This window comes from Pipistrellus hanaki (genome assembly GCF_964339955.1).
Source record: "Pipistrellus hanaki genome assembly, chromosome: 19".
In the NCBI taxonomy this organism is placed as follows: domain Eukaryota; kingdom Metazoa; phylum Chordata; class Mammalia; order Chiroptera; family Vespertilionidae; genus Pipistrellus; species Pipistrellus hanaki.
Window position 1 is genome coordinate 9654904 of NC_140521.1, and position 24003 is coordinate 9678906.

Below are 24003 nucleotides of genomic sequence, written 5' to 3' on the forward strand. Positions count from 1 at the left end.
TAACCCTCTCTGTTGGTGGGAACCCTGGATATATCAAAGTGTGTTCAGCACTGACAAAGGCTCAATTTTGGCACTCATGATCCACAGCAGCAGCCACCAACCTTTATGACCTCATGGACCACCAGTGGTCAGTAGACCACCAGTTGGCAACCGCTGCTCTTAACGTTTTCTTAAACCAGCGGTCACCAAGCTCTCGGACCTCACGGACCACTGGTTGGGGACCGCTGATCTGGAGGACAGGGAGGAGAGACACACTGGGAGCAAGTCCTCACACAGGGCTAAACCTGAGATGCGGTTGATCTGCTCACCCTGCTCATCTCTACGCTGGGCCATAGTCCCTGCTTAAGTGAGGCTGAGGTCATGTCCCTGCTGTTGGCCAGCTCCATGGTGGAGGACCTGGTGTTCCACAACAGTTTCAACAGAGCTGGAGTCTGGACTGCACCCAAAATCTTTGGGCAGAGGCAGTGGGGTCTCAGGGCCCAGGCAGCATCTCCGTGGAGGGCTCTGGCATCTCCCTCCATCCTAGCATTCTTTTTGTAAAATTGGTTTTTACTGATTTCAGAGGGAGAGGGAAGGAGAGTGAGAGTGAGACAGGAACATCGATGAAAGAGAAACATCATTTGGCTGTCTCCTGCACAGCCCTTACTGGGGATCAAGCCAGCAACCCAGGTATATGTCCTGAATGGGAATTGAGCTAGCGATCCCTGGGTACATGGTACGACACTCAACCAAGCCACACTGCCCAGGCAAGCCTAGCATCATTATTATTATTATTATTATTATTATTATTATTATTTTAAGTATGTATTTATTTTATTTAAAAAATATTTTTTTTTAATTGTTTTTAGAGAGGAATGGAGAGGTAGAGAAAGAAACATCAGTGATGAGGGAAAATCATTGATCAGCTGCCTCCTGGGCATGTGCCCTGATATCCTGTACAACCCTGAACAGACTAGTGAGAGCAGACAATCTTGCCTTGTTAGAGGGACACTTCCTAGAAGGCACCTGACCTGGAAGGCTGTCAGGAGCCTGCAGAACAAGGCCGAGGTCAGGGGCAGGGGAAGGCCCGGGCTATGCTGTCTGGTACACAGGTGTGGCCTGAGGGCCCTGGTCTCCTGAGAAGTCCTCAGAGCTGGGCGGGCTTCACAAGCCACTCAGCCCACAGACCAGTCATTCTTGTGTATCTACATCTGGTCATACATGGCCTCTGCACTCTCCACAGCCAACTGTGCACCTCTGATGGGATATGGGCCACAGCACCCCTTTTGCTGAGCCTTGAGTAGCTTCTGACACTGATCTGCCCTCTTGCCGGCAGCCTTCGTGACAACTCTCTGCAAAAGACAGCTCTCTGGAACAGTTGTTGTTGTGGCTCTCATGTGCCAGCTCCAGTTCCCGCTAACTAGGCAAACCAGCTTTCATCCATGGGGCCCCAAGGGATGGAAAGAACTATCACGCCCACCCAAGCTGCTTTTCTGCAGGGCCTGAGTCCGGGCTTTTCACAAGTCTCTGCCCACGTCACTCTCGTACTGTGGCAGCCAAGAGAGAAAACAAATTTATGCTTTTTGTTTACATTTCTCCTGAGATTGTGAATTCATACAAAGATGTCAACTGCATTGGCGTGGTGAACCATCCAGTACACCACATGAACTGTGACGTGTCCTACAGAGCAGGAGCCCCACCTGCTGGTCTTTTTTGAAAGTGGAAGAAATATCACCCAGAGACCACATGGTTGCACAGTGTCCACCTGCAAAGTGCCACCTAGTGAGGAGTTTTAGATTTAATGTTTTTCTTAAAGATTCTAATAGCAAAAATTGATTACTGTTAAGTAATGAAAATTGTCACTACCCACTACATCACCACACTCAGAAAACAGGAAGAGCTCAAACTCGTATGTAAGTTGGAAGTCTTGCTCTTAGTCTTAAAAAGGAAAGGAGATAGTTCTGAAGTCATCAATTACAGTTGATTTGTGAACATATAGCCACACTCAAGTTCAAGTTCATCAGTGAACATCTGCAACCCTACAGCTAAAATGAACCAACCTGAGAGACAGCAGTTAGAGGAGGCCGGTTGTGTGAGAGACACCGGTGCATTAGAGTATTTGCTGATCAAAGCCTGAGACAGCTCTGTGGGCAAATGCTGCCACCGCTGCTATGCCATGTGTTGTGGACTCCACTTCTCACAAGCCCCTGCCACTGAGGAAGCACTGAACCATGAAGCCTATGGCCCTGAATGGGGAGGCTGACTTGTGACCAGCATCAGTCTCACCTGGGTCCAGACACATGAACTTGCAGCACTCCTTGGGGTCCTTGCGGTACTGCTGGCAGCCCTGGGGCCGCTCGCAGAGGGCAGCCACGCACATCTCTGGCTCCCCTCCATGGCAGGTGCAGCTCAGGCACGGGTCATCTCCTTTGGGGGTGAAGTAGAGCCCTTCATCCACCACATTGTCCTTGATGTCAACACATGTTTGACCTGCAACAGACACACACAAACACAAACGTATGTTACCAGCAGAACCAGCTCCGAGTCTCCCCACAAACAACAACAGAGGAGCCGGCAAGATGAGCCTGAGAACCCCCTCCTGTGAGTGCTGTTCAAGAGAGAGCATTACACACTCTGTGAGGACAATGCACACCTGGCCAGGGCACACCTAGCTGCAAACCTAGAAGCTAGAACAGAGAGTGCCAGGTTCCAGGGGAAAGCCCATAGAAGTGTCTGCTTTTATGCTACTTAAGCCCTAGCTGGTTTGGCTCCGTGGACAGATCATCGACCTGTGGACTGAAGGGTCCAAGGTTCGATTCCGGTGAAGGGCACATGCAGGGTTGCAGGATCAATTCCTAGTAGGGGATGTGCAGAAAGCAGCCAATCAATAACTCTCTTTCATCATTGATGTTTTTATCTTTCCCTCTCCTTCCCTCTCTGAAATAAATAAATAAATAAATAATAAAAAGATGCCTAAGCAGTTTAGTTTTTGTGGTTTTTTTAAAAAATATTTTTTTAATTCATTTTTTACAGAAAGGAAGAGAGAGGGATAGAGAGTTAGAAACATCAATGAGAAAGAAACATCGATCAGCCGCCTCTTGCACACCCCCTACTGGGGATGTGCCTTCAACCAGGGTACATGCCCTTGGCCGGAATCGAACCTGGGACCTTTCAGTCGCAGGCCGACGTTCTATCCACTGAGCCAAACCAGTCTTGGCAGAAGTTTAGTTTTGAGAGTTTCTGAAATTAGAAAGCCACATTGTCACAAGAGCACCATTCCTTCCAGCTCATAAAGGAGTCAAGTTCCAGGTGGCTTACTTCTTTTACAAAGAAACGAAGACTTCTCGTAGCAGTTCTCCGCATGCCAGCTGTGCAGGTCGTGGTTGCGGAGGGTGGGGAAGTGGAAGCACTGGAGCTGGGCGCAGAACACATTTTCACTTTCAGGCATGGCGGAGGCGAAGATGGGGTTTGGGGGCAGGAAAACCTCTGAGGAACCTACAGGGGAGACAAAAGGGAGGGATGGCCATTGCAGCATAATGTCAACATCTGAACCATGTGCAGTCTTCACAGGTCCGAGGCCCACCCTGAAGTGGACCATCAGTCAAAGAGCTCATGGACCACCAAACGGAGCTGTACTGCAGTTACGGCATTAATTCACAGCCTCCCTTAGCTCCACCGAGAGCAGGTTTCACACTGGGCGATGGGGGCCATGCTCCGTAGGCCGGGGAGGCAAGCACACACACAAGCCAGAGGAGGACTATACTTAGCCGGGTTGTTTAAAGGCAGAACGACATGAAGAGTGAAGCAATAGGTTATAACACAATAATGAAAATGTGTGAGTTCATATGAATAAAATGAACAAATAAATAAATAGGGAGAGGAAAGTTCTCCTTTACAAGAGTATTGACTGATAGAGAACTCAAGAAGATGCCCATTGCTTCTGCCATGAATGCATAATTTAGACAGAAATGTGGTCCCTACACCCACTCGGAGCATCAGCTGGCCTGGTGAACTCCTGGAAGGCTCCTTGGGACCCACTCCCAGCTCCAGTGAGACTGTAATCCACTCGGCTATTGCATTCCAAGTTGGAAATCAGGTGATCAGAAACCACGCTACCATTGAACTCCAGGATGGGGGTACAGGGGTGGTGGGGGAGGGGGCCATGAACCTCTAAGCCTCTTTCCTAAGTCCCATAATCTAGTACAGTCTCCTGATCATTCTCCCTCAGATATAACAAATATTGGCAAGCCCTAATCCTGTAAACAGGCCCTCAGGGGACACTGTACAAGGACAACTTGCCTTGTGGAGCTGACATCTAAGGGAGGGTGGGGGAGTGAAGACAGATTCTGAACACAGAGTAAGTATACATGTGGAAGGTCATGGCTGCTATAGCAAAAACAGCTGCAGCACAGAGGTGAAGGCAGCCTCAGACAGAGAATGGAGGACGAGGGCTGCACTACCATTCCTGACTGCTTGGGTTTGGTGGGGCTCACGTCACTCACAGGCTCACTGTTTTGCTGGGATTCAAGGGACCCTGCATCCAGCCACAGTCATGGCTAAGAATTACAATAGCGATGCAGCAAGATATACCAGCAGCAACAAAAGGGAGTTCAGGTGGAGTCTGGAAAAATCCAGGCCAGGCTTCCTCATCCTCCAGGCAGGGAGGTGCCATGAAGTGCGCCGCTGCCAGCAGCCCTGCGATACATTTCTGCCAACAACAGCCTGGTGCCGACCTCCGGCCCAGCGCAATTCCAGACTTGCCAAGGGAAGCAGGTGTTCACTGTAATCCGTTTGTGCCATCCAGGCAGCCTGGCACAGCAGGCTCCACTTAATCCCCAAGCCAGTCCCAGACACTAGCCAGGGCCAGCCTGGCTCCACTGCTTCTCCGGCACTGCCCTGGAATGAGCCTGAGCCAGGAATCAGTGGCCCAGGGAGGGTTCAATGGGAACAAAGGTGACCCAAGGGAAGAGAAGGCGAGAAGAGCAGGCACCCCTGTGGCTGAAGAGGGCCGGGAGCGCGGTGGAAGGGCGCTGCACCCTCAGTGAGGACAGTGGCTTTGCGGGAGGAGAGGCACAAACAGCTCGGCAGAGGAGTAGAGGACTCTCGCGCAGCCATGCGAGGAGACTGGGCTGGGTGGGGATGGGAGCAAGGAGACCAGGCTGGCAGCGGTGGCTGCAGTAATTTAGGTGACTAATGGCAGATTTGGCGGCTGCAATTTGGCAACAAGTGATGAGATTTTGGACACATTTGAAAGGGAGTAAAGTATGAGAGGAGTCAGAGAAGATCCCTATGTCTCTCACTCCAGCAAACTCCTCTATTTTAATTCTCTCTGCCTGACCGCTTTCCTTCAAGTTTTGGATTTCCGAACTTCTCTGTCCTAGGAAGCTTGAACTTCCCTCCCTGGCTCATGCCAGCTGCACACTCTGTATGCTCATTTTTATGCCCTAAAGTCCTTAACAGTAAAGGGAGGATAGTGAGTCTAAAAATCTGGCCAAGTAAGAAGCAACCATGTGTTCCAGAAAAGACCCCAGCCTGGAAGAGGGCCTGCTGGTCATCAGAGCCCTCCCGTGATGTGGGGCCCATTCCTCCCCACGTCCCCTGCATCAGGTACCCCTAACGGGCCAGGCCCCACTGATGAGAGGGTGGGGGAGAGGAGACCCTAGCAATATATCCTGTTCAGGATGGTAAACCTCAATTTCATACTCAACAACTCTTTTCAGAAGAGGTTTACGCTTTTTTCTTTTTCTTTAAATTTATAGAGAGGAAGAGAAACATCAAATTGTTCTACTTATTTATGAATTCACTGGTGGATACTTAGGTTTTGATTGAGGACCAAACCTGCAACCTTGGCATTTCGGGACAACACTAACCAACTGAACTAGTCGGTCAGGGCCCAGAAAGGCTTACCTTTGAATGATACCTCCCAGTGGCCTTCTAAGGAGCTGTTCCGGTTGGTGACGACATACTGGTAGCCAACCCACAACCTGCGAGAGGGCGGAAATGCAAAGAACCTTAGCATGGCAGCAGGAGAGCAGCCACTGATTGTGCATGAGTGTATTTTAATAGTTACACTGCCATTAAAGTACTGAGCCTCCAAAATGCTAATGACTTTTTAAAGTTTTAAAATACTTACTTTTAATAAAATACATAAAAATTCTAAAGAATAAATTCACAGGTCAGAAAAAGTTTTATCTTAGTGACTCCTGCCAAGACTGTCTTATTAGCTGTTCCAGGAAAGCTTTCAGCCCGGCCGGTGTGCCTCAGTGGTTGAGTGTCGACTTATAGACCAGTGGTCACAGTTTGATTCTTGGTCAGGGTCATGACCCAGTGTTGGGCAGGTGCAGGGGGTAGCCAATCAATGATTCTCTCTCATCACTGATGCTCCTATCTCTCTCTCCCTCTCCCTTCCTCTTTGAAATCAATAAAAAACATACTTAAAACAAAAACACAAAAAAGCTTTCAAATTCTAAGCAAGACCAACCTTACCTGCGATGGACATAGAACCCTGTGAACACACTAAAGCAGCGGTCACCAACCTTTAGACCTCATGGACCACCAGTGGTCCACTGGTTGGCGACCGCTGCACTAAAGGCACAGAACAGCACCCTCTAAAGGAGTGAGTTTTATGGCATGTGAATTAATCTCAATAAAAACCAAACACCTGTAGGTATACACTGCAGGGGTGGGTAAAAGCATGCTCACGCTCAGAGTCAGCTCGCCCAGGCCTGCAACCGCTCCCAGAACACAAGTCGCAGCCCTGTGGGGGCAGTGCACGCGAACCGGGTCGATTGCCACAGCCACCTGTTGAGTGTTTGCCCCTCATCCAAGCCTTTCAGCCCAGCCTGGAGGTGCCTTCAGTAAGTCCACCACCACCGAGGGAGCCATGGCATTGTGCCACTCTGCCCCTTCAGCCTACTGCCATGCACACGCCCACCTGAAGGGGACAGGGTGTTTCCCTATCTACGGGGCTGAGCCCTCTCGCTCTTTCATGAACTTACAACCACCCTGTGAACTAGGAATTATTCTTCTCATTTGGTAGCTGCGGTATCATGATTTGCCAATGTCACGGGATATGATGGTAGAGCCCAAAACCCAGCTCAGGTCTTAAAATGCAGGCTCTCTGTCCACTTGACATGGTCCTCTTGCTAATACGGCAGCCTGTGCCATTGCTGGGAGGGAGCCCTGGCAGTCTGGCCAGCTCTGCAATTCGCACTCCTGCCCAGCAGTGTGGATGAGGCAGCATGAGGACAACCACAGGCCATAGCACATGCCTGCCCCACAGCCCAGGGCCTGGGAGATGCTGGCAGTCGGCCAGTTTCCACACTTGCTCCTCATTGCTGGAGAGCCTGGGGTCAAGAGCCCGGTTCTGGAGTTAGCCTGCAGGGGTTGGAACCCAGACACACCCAGCCAGTTGTGCCTGTGCCCACCTGCTTGTCCGCTGGGCCTCAGTCTTCTTGCCCACTGGTCTCCTGTGGTTTCTGGGACTGAGTGATCGAGCCCATTGAAATCACTGAGCAGCGGGCCTGACAAAGCCCATTTTCTTGGAAGGAACTACCAGCCACCCGTGCGCCCCTTGTGCTGGGCCTAGAAAAGCCCACACTGAGCAGCCCCTCCTGATGCAGGCCAAGTCTCTTTACAGGTCAGCACACGCAGCTGAACCTACAGACGATCAACAAGAGACTGACCCAAGGTGGCACCCCATCTCTGTTCTTCCAAGACCCCCACCCGATCTCAATGCCCACTCTAAACCGCTGAATATTTCCAGGGGGTGGAGCTGCTCTTCCCCAAAAGGCCATGTGCTTGGTGGGCACTGGCCTGAACCCCGGCCCTGGGTTCCCACCAGGACTCACTTGTGCTGGTCCTGCCAAGCGAAACTCCGCTCTGGCTGGTCCCATTCTTGGGCCAGGACGAAACGCAGCTCCTGGTCGGTGGAGAAGGTGGCAAGGGAGCCATTGACGCGCTGGCAGGTCTGTGCGGCGTCCCAGTAGTTCTCTCCACTCAGGTAGACCTTGTAGCAGCTGGCCGTGCCCTCATAGTGGTGCCACCCTGTCGGACACTTCCCTAGGAAACATGAAGGACGGAAGGGGAGTTGTCCCCCCAAATTAGGATCCGCACTCCAAAACAAAATTACATATGTTGCTCAGAAATCACCCTAGAGAAATGGGGAAACTGAAGCTCAAGAGGAAAATTTCTGTCCCCTAAGGACCGCATACTCAAGTTTCTCTACAATATAGATGCAATCTAAAGGACAAGTATATTCAGTGGTGAGTCTTCCCATTTGTATAAGGTCTTTAATTTACTTGGCAGTAAAGACTGACTGATGGACTCTTTGGATAAAACATTTCATTCTCTGGATAAGTCTGGTTGACAAGATGGCAGAACTGCCCACACCAGCTCACTGCAAGGCCTGGTAGGAGCGAGCAAGGAGGTTCCCTGCTCACTTGGCCCTCACTGCCCAAATGCTGGCTTTCTGTTCACCCTGCCAGCAAGCCCACAACTTCTTAGGCCTACTCCTTGGTTCTCTGTTCATATAGGTGCTGGCTAGTATTGCCTTAGAACAGAAGCTCAGGAGGTCATAGCTGGAAGGCCACTGAGGCTGTGGGAGCTACTCCTGCCTTCTGCAGATGAGGAAATGAGGCCCAGGTGGTCCCACGGTGGGCAAAAGCCAAGTAGCCAGTTGGAGTCAGAGTTCCGCTAGACGAGATGGGCCAGATATCTTCTTGCCAGGTGGACCCACCCTGAGGGTGGCAGGGCTCCATACCAAATGGTATGAGGAAGCCCTCTGGGGACAGAAGCCAGTGAGTGGGGGCAACAGAGAGAGGGAACATCTTTTTGTATCTGTTGAGCTTTGTGGAATTATTCCCTAGGTAGATTACCGATTCAAAGAAAGGAGGTAGAGATGAAAAGACAGTGCATGGAGCTGAGAGCCACAATTCCAGGGGCTGCCCCACTGGCTGTGTGAGCTCTCAGAGGCTGTTTCCTGCCCTGCATCCCTGTGATAATCCCTGGAGTTCAGAGCTCAAAGCCGAGGGGACCTGAGTGTCTGTGTGGTGAGAAGACTTCTGCAGCCCAGCTCTGAAAGGCAGCCATCTTGTAAGCAACTGGTTCCATAGCCTGAATTGGTGTCAAGGATTCACCACTCTCAACCTGGATGGCCTTGGCTGGGCCACTGTGCAGCCTCTTACCAAAGAAGGATTATGCCAAACTGCTCTGAAGGGCTGTTTTAAAAGTCACATTGTACCCTTCACACAGCCAAATGATACTGGGAGAGCCAGGGAACATATAGTTATGAGGCTTTATCACAAACAGGGCAGGTCTGCAACTTACTGCTGAAGCGAACAGGCTGTGCCACATTCACTGCGTGGAAATGCGTGGGGTCGCCACTTCGGGCCCGCCCCTGCCTCGGATCCACAGCTTCCTTCCCATGGTAAGGTCGAGAATCCCCAGTCACTTCTGAAAGCAAAAAGAAAAGTGGACTGTAAGCACTGCTCTCACAGCAGAGTGGGCAGACTACTTGAGGCTGGGAGACCAGACGTGTGAGAGCATATATTCCATTTATTCAGGGTTTTGACAGAACCAGCTTGTCTCAGTGGATAGAGCGTCGGCCTGCGGACTGAGGGGTCCCAGGTTCGATTCCGGTCAGGGGCATGTGCCTTGGTTGGGGCACATCCCCAATGGAGGGTGTGCAGGAGGCAGCTGATCGATGCTTCTCTCTCATCAATGTTTCTGGCTTTCTATCCCTCTCCATTTATTCAGGGTTTGTTTTGTTTTTTAATATTCTTAACAGAAGACCCATTTTAAAAAAAAATTAATTTCAGCCAAAACTGGTTTGGCTCAATGGATAGAGCGTCGGCTTGGGGACTGACAGGTCCCGGGTTCGATTCCGGTCAAGGGCATGTACCTTGGTTGCGGGCATATCCCCAGTAGGGGGTGTGCAAGAGGCAGCTGATCGATGACTCTCTCTCATCGATGTTTCTAACTCTCTCTCTCTCTCCCTTCCTCTCTGTAAAAAATCAATAAAAATATATTTAAAAAAAATTAATTTCAGAGAGGAAGGGAGAGAGATATATAGAGAGAAACATCAATGATCAGAGAATCATGGATTGGCTGCCTCCTGCATGCCCCCTACTGAGGGGGATCAAGCTCACAACCCGTGCATGTGCCCTTGGCCAGAATTGAACCTGGGATCCCTCAGTCAGCAGGCCCACACTCTATTCACTGAGCCAAACCGGCCAGGGCTATTCAGGTCTTCTTAAGAACGCTATAAAAGGTTTCTGTTTGTATCAAATGGGTTATATGCACATCTTATTAAAATTATCCCTTAGCAGTCTTCATTTTTCTACTATACTTCATTGCATTTTCTAACAGGCTACTGCTGGCACAGCACAGAGTCAGCCATTCCTGCTGCAAATCCTTCAGTAGCTCTAGCCCAAGCATGTCAAACTCGCGGCCAGCGGGCCACATGCCTCACTTTACCATGCTTGCTCTAGCCCCTTGGGGTTTCTTCCAGAGCACAGGCTGCCTTCCTGCCCCCGGACTGCTGGGAGCCTCCCCTGGGAGCATGAAGGGGGAATCGCCGTGTGTAACCTTTGGCAAGGGCGTGGCGTGGCAGGGGGGGTGGAGGAACCTGGTGGGTGTAGGCAAGTAGTTGGAAGGCGAGGTGGTGTCCCACAAACCCACCTTCCCAGACTGGCTGGCAATTAGCCCCACTGACTAAAGTGTCGCTAGCCATCTGGTTCTACTATTATTACAGACTCTGATATTTTTATTTTGTAAATAATCTATTTTTTCTCATTATAAAATAAATATTCAAGGCAAAATATTTGAAAAATATGTTTGGAAAGACAAAGCATATTAACCCATTACTATGTGAGAGCCCACCCTTCAGTCTCTTTTTTCTACATAAATCCTTAAAACTATTTTAAAATTTGCTTTATAAGCTTAAGACTATAAACAGCTTTCCATATTCTGAAATAAACTTAAGAAGACCATTTTTAATGGCTGCATGGTATTCTGTGAATGAATTTCTTTAATTACCACCATCTCCTATGCCAAATTTTGGACCTATGGTGCAAAATTTAGGTTGTTTGCATTCTTCCAATACTCTAAGAAGGGTTGCACTGAATGACTTGTACATAAATCTGTTTGTGCCTCATTATTTTCTTCTGAGACCCTGAGAAGTTATGAGCCCCACCCGATTCGGCTCTCCCCCACTAAGCACTGAGAAGAGTACTCCCAGCTCCTTCTCAGGCATATAATGGGGTTCAGGTGTCCTTTCATTGCCAATCATTCTAAAATATAAAATGTGCTACCAGTGTCTGAGATAAAGCAAAGACCTCAAAGGAAAAGCATCTTCAAGGAGTGATCTCATCACCAACACAACCACCTCGTTTGCTGCTGACCCTGTGGAAGGTGGCCTGAGGCTGCAGCTGCTCTCTTCCAACACCCCGCCCTGTGGGCCCCTGCACCATCTCTCTAGGCCGGGAGTGCTCCATGCACACACCCCGAGCGCCTCTGCTCCTGGGAGGAGACTGACAGTTCTGGCACAGGGACAGGGCTACAAAGCCCTCCTCCTCCCTTCTCCAGACAGTGCCTGGCACACTAAGGGGAAGATCCACAGTGTCTCCTGAGGGAGGGTGGATTTAGGATCGGGAGATGAGGGAAGGGAACAAACAGAAGGGCTTCCCAGCAGAGGGCACAGCTTGGGCAAAGGCAGGCATGTCTGGGACAGGCCTCAGGACAAGCTTGGGTGTGGTAGAAGCCGCACCTAAATTTCACATCTCTCTTCTGTCTGCTCAAACGAGCAAGGCCCGTGATTCCACTTTACGTCTTGGCCTCTTCCCCAGACCAAGAACAGCACCTGGTCTATGACAGGCCACAATGCTCACAGACAGATGGATCCACGACAGAGACTTTCAATCCTTTTCATCTCATGCCACACATAAACTAATTATTGAAATTCTGTGGCATAACTATATATATATATATATATATATATATATATATCCACGATTCATTCACACCGGACAGCTCTTGTTGTGTTGATTGCTGTCATTTTTAAATTTGACAATATAAGGGTAAAGAGGTCAGTGCCCCTGACTAAATATTGCATGCTTTGAAATTCTGGCAGCACACTGATCTAGGACAGAGGGGGAAGAGAAAGAAAGGGTAACGTTGTACTGCTGGGCTATCACCAGGTGGCCTGGGTGCTGACTTTGCAGAAGAGAGGCCATCTGCAGCATGGGGTGAAGGGGCAATAGTGAAATAGGTAAGGAAAGGCAGTCTGGCCGAAACCGGTTTGGCTCAGTGGTAGAGCGTTGGTCTGTGGACTGAAAGGTCCCAGGTTCGATTCCGGTCAGGGGCATGTACGTTGGTTGAGTGATTCTCATTTGTGTTTCTAGAACTTGAAGAAATATATTAGGTCCAGATGAGCTTATAACCTCTAAGTGGAGAGGGCAAGACTGACTGGAGCCTCTTCAGCACACACATCACTTTCCTACTTTACACAAAAACAGGTTTAAAATCATGGTAAAAAAAAAAATCAGCCGGGACCGGTTTGGCTCAATGGATAGAGCGTCGGCTTGGGGACTGAAGAGTCCCGGGTTCGATTCCAGTCAAGGGCATATACCTTGGTTGCGGGCATATCCCCAGTAGGGGGTGTGCAAGAGGCAGCTGATCGATGACTCTCTCTCATCGATGTTTCTAACTCTCTATCTCTCTCCCTTCCTCTCTGTACAAAATCAATAAAATATATTAAAAAAAAAAAATCAGACGTTACTCAGTATGTCAAATAACAGTTAACTTACCAAACGGGGATTTCTAACACAAGAGAGCGTAAAATGTGATTCTGCTGATGTTGGGTGAACCTGTAAGTCCCCAAGGCCCTGTTCACATTCTTTATTGCTACCTGTGATAAAGGAAGATCTTAGGTGTTCTCTGTTATCTTCTAGAAGTTTTTCTTTTTTCCTGCATGCTGTACATTAGGGATCCAATTTCCTTCTTTTCCGACTGTCACAGCACTACATACTTAAGGATCTAACCTTTGCCCAGTGATATGTAATTCCACCTCCAGCATATATCATGTTTCTGGCAGCTCTCCTGTTCTACTGGCCAATTCATGCTCCCCTGAGCCAACTGTAAAGTAAGCCTTGACACTGGTATGGCAAGTGCTCATTCCTTACTCTTCTTCAGAGTGCCCTAACAATATCAGACATCATTCTTCCAAACCTCTTAGGACTGATTTGCCACATTTCTCAAAAAAACCCTTTAGAGATGCACTGAGTCCAGAGATCAATATAAGAAGAATAGGCAACTTTAACACATTAAGTCTTCCTAGCCAAGAACATCCTGCCTCAAAAGTTTTCTTTAATGACTCTTAATAAAGTGTAAATTTTTCTCCATTAAAAAGTTTACACGTCTTCTGTTAGTTCCCATTTAGATCAAAGATGGTTCAGCAAGGAGAACAGGAACCATGCCAGCTATTTCAAACACAAAGGGGTTTAATACAGGGAAGCAGTGCTTTGGAAACAACTGAAAAGGTTTGCGTCAAGTGGGCCACCTCTAACTGTCTATGTGACACTGTAGCTGCACCCAGAGTCAGGAAGCTGCTGCTGCCACCCACCGGTGAGAAACAGCAGGAAACGCTGTCAGACCACAGCTGCCCTGCGGCCTTCAGACGGCCGGCCGTGAGGGATGTGGAAGCCACTGCACTCACTCACCTGTCTACCACACATCCACATCAGGGCCAGAGGAAGAAGGATTCTTCTACCTCTTTTCCACTTTCCAAATTCCATGGGAAGGACCTCATGGGCAAATGATACCCAAAAGCCTACTGGCAGGGGGTCTGAGCGTTCCAACCCCAAAGGCAGCCTATATCTAGCATACTATATGTCCAGCCTATATCTAGCATACTACCCATTTTGTATCTGACAAAACCACAGTGAAATTATGGTTTATTGCTACATCTTTTCTCTGCCCCTGTGGCCTTATATCTTATTGCAATTTTAGCAGGCTTTTACAGGGCAATGAAATAATATCGTGTGGTCACTCCAGAGTCCTGAAGTCTATGTTCAAAAGCAAACTGATTAAGCTCTGGATGGAGTGGTCCACTGGTTAGTCCTTGGTGAGTTTGCGCATGCACACTTGTCATCACCCACTCAATGGTCTGAGCCTAGAACAAGCATGTCAAACTCAGAACTCTGGGATCTGTAGGATAGACTTTATTTTTCTATCTGGGGAGAAAATACAGGAACCTATGTAGCTTCAAATCAACACTTACACTGAGTGGACTTGCAACCCTCTGTGCCAATCAAGTAACCCAAAAGAGAAATTAGATCTAGTTCCTGCCTACAGCAAGTCCACAGAGCAACGATAGATGAAGCTGAACCGTAAGAGTGCCTATAATTGTTTTCTTTTTTTTCTTTTCTTTTTTTTTTTTTGCCTCTTTTTATTTTATTTTATTTATTTATCTTTTTTTATTGGTTTTGTACAGAGAGGAAGGGAGAGAGATAGAAAGCTAGAAACATCTATGAGAGAGAGTCATCGACCAGCTGCCTCTTGCACACCCCCCTACTGGGGATATGCCCGCAACCAAGGTACATGCCCTTGACCGGAATCGAACCCGGGTCCTTTCAGTCCCCAAGCCGACGCTCTATCCATTGAGCCAAACCGGTCTTGGCTGAGTGCCTATAATTGTTTTCAATATCTATAACAGGGCAGTTATTACACATAACGTTCAAAGCTAAGCCAAAAGGTGCTTTGAAAACAGCAGATAAACCATGTTCCCATTTTATTTTTTAAAAATATATTTTATTTTTTTTTACAGAGAGGGGGATAGATAGTTAGAAACATCGATGAGAGAGAACCATTGATCAGCTGCCTCCTGCACACCCCCTGTTGGGGATGTGCCTGCAACCGGAAGCGAACCCAGGAGCTTTCAGTCCACAGGCCGACGCTCCATCCACTGAGCCAAACCAGTTTCCGCCATGCTCCCATTTTATTTTATTTTATTTTATTTTATTTTTTAAAATATATTTTATTGATTTTTTACAGAGAGGAAGGGAGAGAGATAGAGAGCCAGAAACGTCGATGAGAGAGAAACATCGACCAGCTGCCTCCTGTACACCCCCCACGGGGGATGTGCCCGCAACCAAGGAACATGCCCTTGACCGGAATCGAACCCGGGACGTTTCAGTCCGCAGACCGACGCTCTACCGCTGAGCCAAACCAGTTTCCGCCATGCCCCCATTTTAAAGCAAGCCAAGAGTCATTTGGTTCTTTGTTCAGAAAACTCTCTAGGAGGCTAGATGTGAAGCCTCACCCTGTAAGTCACTCCAGGAGGAGCTCCCAGGCACGATCACCAGTCCTCACCAGGCTGAACCAGCATATAGGAAATTCTCAAACACTGGGAAGTTCACACTATCTGGGCTGTGACCCAAGGAATGACCAGGTAGTCTTCCCCGACGAGAGCTATCCCAGAGGCTCCTAAACCAGCCACCACCATTCAAACTCATATTTGGAAAGGTAGGCACAACCACAGACATGCTCACCTAATGAAGGAAGAACAGGTGTAAGGGATGATTTAAAAATGAGTACCAACCTCGCCAGTTTGGCTCAGTGGATAGAGCATCGACTTGTGGACTGAAGGGTCCTAGGTTCGATTCCTGTCAAGGGCACATAGCTGGGATGTGGGTTCAATCCCCAATAGGGGGCATGCAGGAGGCAACTGATCCATGATTCTCTCTCCTCATTGTGTTTCTCTCTCTCCCTTCCTCTCTGAAATCAAAAAAAAAAAAAAAAAAGTATATATTTTAAAAAAGAATTATTTTTTAAAATGGGTCCCTTTACAGGGGTCATTTTAGACAAATAAAGTCCAAATAGACCACCTTTATTTCTTGTTCTGGAACCATCCCTCAATGAACTGTCCCAAGCTCAAATGTCAAATTCTAACTGATATCCCTCCTGATGCGCTAGTTGGAGTTTTTTTCAACACCTGGCTTATAGGAGTGACAAGACTCCTTTCATTAACTGACTGCTGAAAAGGACCTCGTCCCACTGAGGAAGAAGACGGTCTCCTGCCCTCAGGGAACTCAGTCTGGAAGGAGAGATCAAGCATGGGCACAAGTGAATTACCAGCGGTTCTATGTGCTGCCACAGAGGGACAGAGCAGGTATTAGCAGAAGCCAACCTATAGCCATGGAGCCCACAGATGCCTTCTTGTTGTGGTATCGTCTAGCCAAGCCTTGAAGGATAGGCAGGATCTGTCCACACTGAAACAAACCAAGAGGATCCCAGGAAAAAAGAAAGGCATAAATGAAGCATGTGGCTAGGAAATTCTTTTTTTTTAATTTTTAAAAAATTGATTTCAGAGAAGGAGGGAGAGGGAGAGATAGAAACATCTATGATGAGAGAGAAAAGTTGACCGACTGCCTCCTGCATATCCTATACTGAGGATGAAGCCTGCAACCTGGGCATATTACCTGACTGGGAATTGAACTGTGACCTTCTGGTTCATAGGTTGACAGTCAACCACTGAGTCACACTGGCCAGGCTAAAAATTCTTAACGGGATGGGCATAGGAAGTAGCCTAGCTGAGTCATAGGAAAGAAAATAACGATTGGCACAAAAACAAGCCAGGTTGTGAAGAAATTTGAGTGTGAGGCCGAGAGTTAAGGTCTGAGATTCCTTTCTCTTAGGGCTTTTATAAAAACCACCCAGATCTTAAACATATTAGCATGTGTATGTGTGTGTGTCTCTCTCACATACTCATGCAGAAGTACACGCAAGACACTACACTGTCCATCCTAACTCAGCCGAGAACCCGGGGTGTGGTGAACACCATTACTCATGGGGTGTTATATCTTTGAGAGCACTGGAGCAAAAACCAGGTGGAGGACCAACAATTTACTCTTTGTGGCATTCTGAGTTTGTGAGCACACACACCATCAGGAGAAAGACTGCTAGTGACTGAGTGAGCAGGACAGACAGGCAGAGCCAGGCCAGTCTAGGTGACCCTTGTCAGGATTCCGGCCAAGTCTCACAGACCCCTACTTCCAAACCCAGGCCAGCGGGAGGGGAAGAAGCCACCACACTCAGGTGCTGGTCTCCAGTCCAGCAGCACCTCCCAAAATGTGGCATCATGGATACCTCTCTTACCTCACAATGCTCACCCTGCCTCTTAAAACTTCTGAGATCTACTCTACCTGTGTTAGGCATCTATTTAGAAAGAGGGGGGGGGGGGGCGGGGAGAAACAGGAGGAGCTCAAAATAACCTTCCAGCACATGGATACAGCATTGGGTACCAGTCGACACCATCTCCTCTGATGGGAAGCATGGGCCACGTGCATCTGCCTGCCCAACACTCACCTGGACAGTTGGCTTCGTCGCTCTCATCCTCACAAGTCACCCAGCCGTCACACTGCCAGGGGAGAGGGATGCACTGGATGGTGCCACTGCGACAGGCAAACTGCCCAGGGTTGCACCGCAGCTCTGTGAAACCAAAGGGCAAGAGGCCATTGAGGAAGTGGCAGTAGCAGCGGAGACCTGGAGTGGCCCTGCCACCACCCGGTCCCATGTGCATAGGCCAAGCAGCCCGCCTATAGCCCACCTCCTTGGAGGTTTGCATGCACACCCCAAAGAAGAGCCAAGAGCTGTGCCCAAAACGCCACAAATATCCAGAGCAGCCTACCACCCCTCCTCTCCCTGAATGTTGACCTTTATGTGCAACCATTCAAATATACACTGTGGCATTTCTGTTATGTATCAGGCTATGCAGTGCACTGCAGAGGGGACAGAAACAAGAGGGTACACCTCTCACCTCCTGAAAAAAAACACACATACACTCGATAAACACCCTATATAATAAAAGCCTAATATGCTAAGTGTCCAGTCGTCTGGTTGGCCGTTCAACCAATCAAAGTGTAATATGCTAATGATATGCTAAGGCCACTCAACCACTTGCTATGACATGCACTGACCACCAGAAAACAGTTGACCAGCTGCTATAATGTGCACTGACTACCAGGGGACAGAAGCTCTGACCAGTAGGTTAGCTTGCTGCTGGGGTCCAGCCGATCAGGACTGAGACAGGCTGGACACGCCCTGAAGCCCTCTCGTGGTCCCTCCCCAGCTGGCCAATCTCCCATGTCCTTCCCTGGCCCCAACTGTGCACTGGTGGGATTCCTCAGCCTGGCCTGCACCCTCTCGCAATCCATGACCCCTTGGAGGATGTCGGGAGCCAGTTTCGGCCTGTCGGTGGAATGACCAGTTGCTATGATGCTCAATGCAGGAGCTTCCCCCAGGTGGTCAGTATGCTCCCACAGGGGGAGTGCCACTCAGCCAGAAACTGGGCTCATGGCTGGGGAGCACAGCAGTGGTAGCAGCACTAAGGCTGTCTGATTGACGGCTTAGGTCCGCTTCCTGCAGTTGGACATCCCCTGAGGGCTCTTGGACTGCAAGAGATTGCAGGCAGGGCTGAGGGACACTCCCCCCCCCCCCCTAGTAAAAGACATGCAGGAGGTGATGTTTCTCACTGGTGTTTCTCTCTATTCCTTCTCCCTTCTTCTTTCTAAAATCAATAAAAAATACATTCTTAAAAAAATCAACAGCAGAAAGATACCTGGAAAACCCCCCCAACTATATGGCAATAACTCACACATTTCGAAAGAGCCTATGGATCAATGAAAAAATATGGATCAAATAAAAATATTTAAAAAATTCCTTGAAAGTCACAAATACTAAAGCTCACTCAAAAAAGAATCAATAACCTGAATAACCTTGTAGCTATAAAAGAAACTGAATTTTTAGTTTAAAAAATTCACACAAAGAAAACTCCAGGCCTAGATGGCTTCACTGGAAAGTTCTACTAAATATTTAAGGTAGAAATAACACCAATTCCATACAAACTCTTTCAGAAATTTAAATATTTAAAATTACCATAACAATAGCATCAAGACCAAGAAACACTTAAGGATAAATGTAATGACAGATGTACAAGTTCTATACACTGAAAATTGCAGACTATTGCTAAGAGAAAATTTTTAAAGATCTAAACCTATGGGGATATATGAAGTGATATAGATCAGTAAGCTCAATACTGTTAAGATAACAATTCTACCCAAATTCATTACAGAGTCAATGCAATCCAAATCAATATTCTAGCAGGCCTTTCTGTGGAAATTGACAAAGTGATTCTAAAACTCATACAGAAATGCAAAAGACTTAGAATACTCAAAACAACTTTGAAAAGTAAGATCAAAGCTGAGGATTCACACCACCGGATATAAGCACTTACTAAGTTACAATAATCAAGACAGCGTGGCATTAAAAAACAAAACAACAACAAAAACAGCGTGGCATAAGCATCAAGACATACATTAAAGACCAACAGAACCAGAACAGCGTGTCCAAAAATAGGCCCACACATATGTGAGCAACTGATTTATGAGAAAGGTGCAAAGGCAATTTCCTGGAGAAAGAATCATCCTTTCAACAAATGGTACTGGGACAATTGGATATCAAATTTTTAAACTGATTTTTAGAGAGGAAAATCTACAACTATAAATATCTAGAAAACAAAGGAGAAAATCTTTGTGACCTTGGCAAAGATTTCTTAGATACATATACCAGAAGTTCAATCCCTAAAAGAAGAAGTTGATAAATTGGACTTCATTAAAATTGAGAACTTTTTTGCCCTGGCTGGTGTGGCTTTGTTAGGTGTCGTCCAATGCACCGAAAAGTTGCCAGTTCGATTCCCTGTCAAGTCACATGCCCGGGTTGTGGGCTCAATCCCTAGTGTGGGGTGTGCAGGAGGCAGCCATAGTGATTCTCTCTTATCACTGATGTTTCTATCTCTCTCCCCCACTTTCCCTTCCTCTCTGAAATCAATAAAAATATATATTTTTAAAGGGAGGAAATTGACACATGCCACAAAATGGATGAACCTAAGGACATTATGGTAGGGAATTAAGCTAGACAGAGGACAAATGCTTCCACTTATAGGAGTTCCCTGGAGTAGTCAAATTCACAGAAATAGAAAGTAGAACATCTGGGGGAGAGGTACAGTTTGAGGTACAGTTTCAGTTTGGGAAAAGGAAGAAGTTCTGGAATAAACACTGGGTGATAGTTGTACAACACTGTCACTGTACTTACTGCCACTTAAATGTACGTACACTAAACTATGGTTAGAGTGGTAAGTTTTGTTATGTGTATTTTAACACAATTTTTTAAAAATCCTATTTTTAAAAAAAAGGAGAGAAGAAATCCCAAGCACACATCCTATTAGCCGGCAATACATGTCAAGTAGCCTTTGGAAATGCCACAGTGCATTTGTGAGAGAACAAGAGAGGCAGACGATACCTTGGTATTATTATGAAAATAGTTTTGACCTCCTGAGTCCCTTCCCCTAGACCCCTGGCCACAATGAAAGAATTGCTGTAAACTATGCATTGTGTGAGTTTAAGGGACTCATGCCTGTAGAAATGTACAAGTCTCTGCAACAAAATTTTTGTCTACATTCCATTTATTCTTTGTCAGCAAGCCTTGGCCTCATTTTGAATTATGTAAACTGAGCTGTCTCAAATGACTGTGTGAAACTTAATATGCTGCCTAAATTGTTTGGAATTGATTTCACAACATTTGCCCACAAAGAAATAGAGGAAGACTTAGTATAGCAGAAGCATCTAGGCATGTTGCTCAGGAAATAAAAAAATTCCCTGCCAACATCTGCAGGGGAGAATTCTACCCCACCTCTTCCCACTGCCCACAACCCACTCCATGGCCTCCACCAGTAAGGCAGCCCCTGCGCCATGCTGGAGCGCCCGCCCAGGACCAGAAGGATCCAGCTTCCCAGTGGGCAGTACAGCCGCCATCAGACTGCTGCAACATTCTTCCTTGGAAAGCGCTAACAGCTGCTTCCCAGCAGGCAGGATGTTCCCATGGGCTCTCCTTCCGCCCACTACACAGGCAGTGCTGGGACAGAGATAGCTATCCAGCACAACACTCTGAACCAGAGGGAGAGGCTCTGAAAATAAGGCGGGCTGGGCCGCTGGTACAAGTGACATGACAATTCTAGGAGAACAGCTCTCATGGGAACAGCAGCACAGAACGTGGGCTAGATGTCGGAACAGAGATCACTGATAACACAGAGCACTAAAAACACACCACAGAGGGCCTTCTCAAGGAGAGTTACCTGTGTCCTGAGGTAAGAAGGAGAGAATAAGGGGCTTGAATTCAAGTAGGATGGGCAGCACCTGAACTAGCAAACATAAGCAGGCCAAGGGCTAGGCCTGGATAAGTGCCACTGAGCAGGAAAGGAGCACTTTGCTCGGCTGGCGCCCGGCAGGATTTAAAACCAGAAGGTACCGCAGGACCAGATGGCTTCAGGACTGGCTACAGCTCCGGGAGGGATGCCGCTTCGCCAGAACACCGCAGCAGGACAGAGGATGGACTTGGGAGGGCAGAACTAGGTGCAGGAAAGCATTACCAGGCATTTGAAACAATTCACAGATCATTCTAGAAAAAAACTGTGATGATATTACAAACTCCCCACCTTCTCTAAGGGTTCTAAATGCCACTTGCCCTTTCATGAGATGGAGCACCACCTCCAGACTCCCCCCAACACCCCCATCCTCTCAGGTTCTTGGGATTCTCTGGCTCAGCAACCTTTCCGCGCCACCTTGCCAGAAGGATGAACAATTTTCATAAGAGGTCTCTCTCAGAACCACACTCCAGAGACAAAACAAAAGACAACAGAGGAAAGTTTTCAGTCTTATTAAAGAAAAGATAGAGAAAATACTATGAATAAAGTTTTTACAGTGTCCCCCGAAAAAAATAAAAAGAATGAGGCAACTTACAAAGATCCCCAAACACTGTCAAATGACAATGTCAAAAAACTGTGTAAAAAGCACTAATTTCATTTATGTAAAATACTGTGTATGAATGTTTTCCCAACTGTCCTGGGCTTTCCCTGTGGGTCGCCACGCGGTCTGCATCCTCCACACCAGCAGGGGAGAGGGGAACCTGAAGACTCTCCCCTCCCACCGCTGGCCAACAAACCACTGAGCTAAACAGCCCGCCTGGGCCACACGCAAGCCCCCTTCCTCTCAGGTACTTCTAATCCTCGGTTCGGGGGCTCAAAAGGACTGCAACAGGAGGCCTCAAGTCAATCCAGGGGTCCTGGAAGATCACGTCTCAACTGGCCCTCTGGGATGCCTGCCCTCTGGGGTGGTTCCTAACCCTTGTTCAACACCCTGGGCAGCACCAAGCTATCATATTTCCTTCACAGAAATGAACTCCAAAGGAAAGCCCCCCAGGGAACAAGGCTTCTGAGACAAGTGGGAGTGAGGGTGGACCTGGAGGCCATGTTGGTCCATCATACCCCACAGGGCTCTGCTCTCACTCTGTCCTGTCCAACATGGAGCAGTCTACAGCAGAGACCAGACAGACAAGAAGCTGAGCAAACTGATGGTTGGCTGCCAGGGATCCAGAAGTCAGCCTACAGAGAGGGACTGGAAGGGATCACAGACACTGACTAAGGATAACTACGAGTCTAGGTTCACGGATGCAGTCCAGGTTCACTGAAGCGGCTGCCACCAGGCAGAGAGGAGAGGAAGAAGGCCCAGAGGTGGGTGTGCAGTCCCTGCACCACCACCTCTCAAGAAAGGCTTGTACTGTGCAATGGCCTACGGAAGGGCAGGTCACTTCCTCCAGCAGGGGCAGTCCAGTTCTAAAGCCTGTCAGGCAAGTCCATCAGAGAGGCATCCAGGCCCTGAGGCTGCGAACTGCAGGAGCCCTCAGCCCCTCTAAACCCCAGCTGGTGAGCTTCAGGTGAGAAGCCCTCACCTCGCAGTTCAGCCAGTATCTGCAGAAGCAAGCTCCCCCCAGTGTGAGGCAAGGCCAGCTGGCTCTGCAACAACCCCTACAAGTCTTCCATAGGCAGGCGGCCACAAGGTCCTTGTCCTCACCCCCACCCCCACCTAGGGACAGCTGCAAAGCCTGCTGGCTAAGGGAGCTGTTGCTCTTTATGTCAAAATATAAATAGCCATTTGTGCATTTATTCAATAACTGATTTCTGAGTGCCCACTCTGTGCCAGACCAGACTCAGGAGACACAGCATGAACGTGACAAAGAGCAAAACATGTCAATGTGAACAATCCTAGCCCTGTCCAAAGTGCTGGGCTGTTTGGTGGGCTTTCAAAAACTATACCCCCACCCCCCAACCACCAAAATGGCTCCTCATTCAGCTGTATGTATCAGCCACTGAGGAAAGCCACTGTGCTCTGCTGCCTGGTGGAGGGGGAAGGAGGGAGGACACGAACCAGACCCTCTCCAGATAATATTCCCTTGTGTGTGTGTGAGGCCTCCTGCTTACAGTTTAAGGTGAGGTCCTTACTTACACTCCCCGATGTCCATTCATGGATAACGTTTGCTGTTGGCCTTTATGAAGCATTTGCTTTGTATCAGACATTTCTTAGAACTTTACACTTAACCCATTTAATTCTCACAACATCTTTATGAAGTTCTGTTATGTCCATGGCACAGATAAGGAAACTGAGGCACAGAGAAGTCACAAAGTGGGTAGCAGAGCAAGATCTGACACTAAGCAGTGGGACTGTAGGGTCCAAGTTCCTTTTTGTTGTTGTTGAATCATCAATCAGCTGCCTCCTGCACATTTCACACTGGGGATAGAGCCTGCATCCCAGGCATATGCTGTGACTGGGAATTGAACTATGACCTTCTGATTCACAGGTTGATGCTCAACCACTGAGCCACACCAGCCAGGCTCTGGTATTCCTTTAAATGAGCTATCTGTAGAGGAGCAGCTATAGTTAGATCAAGGGGAGTCCAGTGTTGTGGTGTGAAAACTTGGACCTTATGCCCTTGCCACTGTTGCTCAAGGGTTAGAGCGTTGGCCCGCACATCAAAGGGTTGTGTGTTTGATTCCCAGTCAAGGGCATGTACCTGGGTTGCAGGTTTGCTCCCCGCTCTGGTCATGGCATGTACATGGTGTCTCTCTCTCACATCGAT

General features: G+C 48.1%; 1 protein-coding gene across 2 annotated transcripts in view; it reads right to left on the minus strand.

The window, feature by feature from the left end:
• DGCR2 (DiGeorge syndrome critical region gene 2) overlaps positions 1 to 24003 on the minus strand; it is a 37270-nt gene that overhangs the window by 6744 nt on the left and 6523 nt on the right. The window contains exons 2-7 of one of the 2 annotated variants that reach the window (XM_084867925.1): positions 17344 to 17466; positions 9307 to 9432; positions 7830 to 8040; positions 5887 to 5963; positions 3298 to 3474; positions 2266 to 2469 (exon numbers count right to left, since the gene is read on the minus strand). In XM_084867925.1, the coding sequence (XP_084724051.1) occupies positions 2266 to 2469; positions 3298 to 3474; positions 5887 to 5963; positions 7830 to 8040; positions 9307 to 9432; positions 17344 to 17466 (918 nt within the window). The remainder of the gene's footprint in view (positions 1 to 2265; positions 2470 to 3297; positions 3475 to 5886; positions 5964 to 7829; positions 8041 to 9306; positions 9433 to 17343; positions 17467 to 24003) is intronic. The other variant, XM_084867926.1, reaches the window with a different exon arrangement.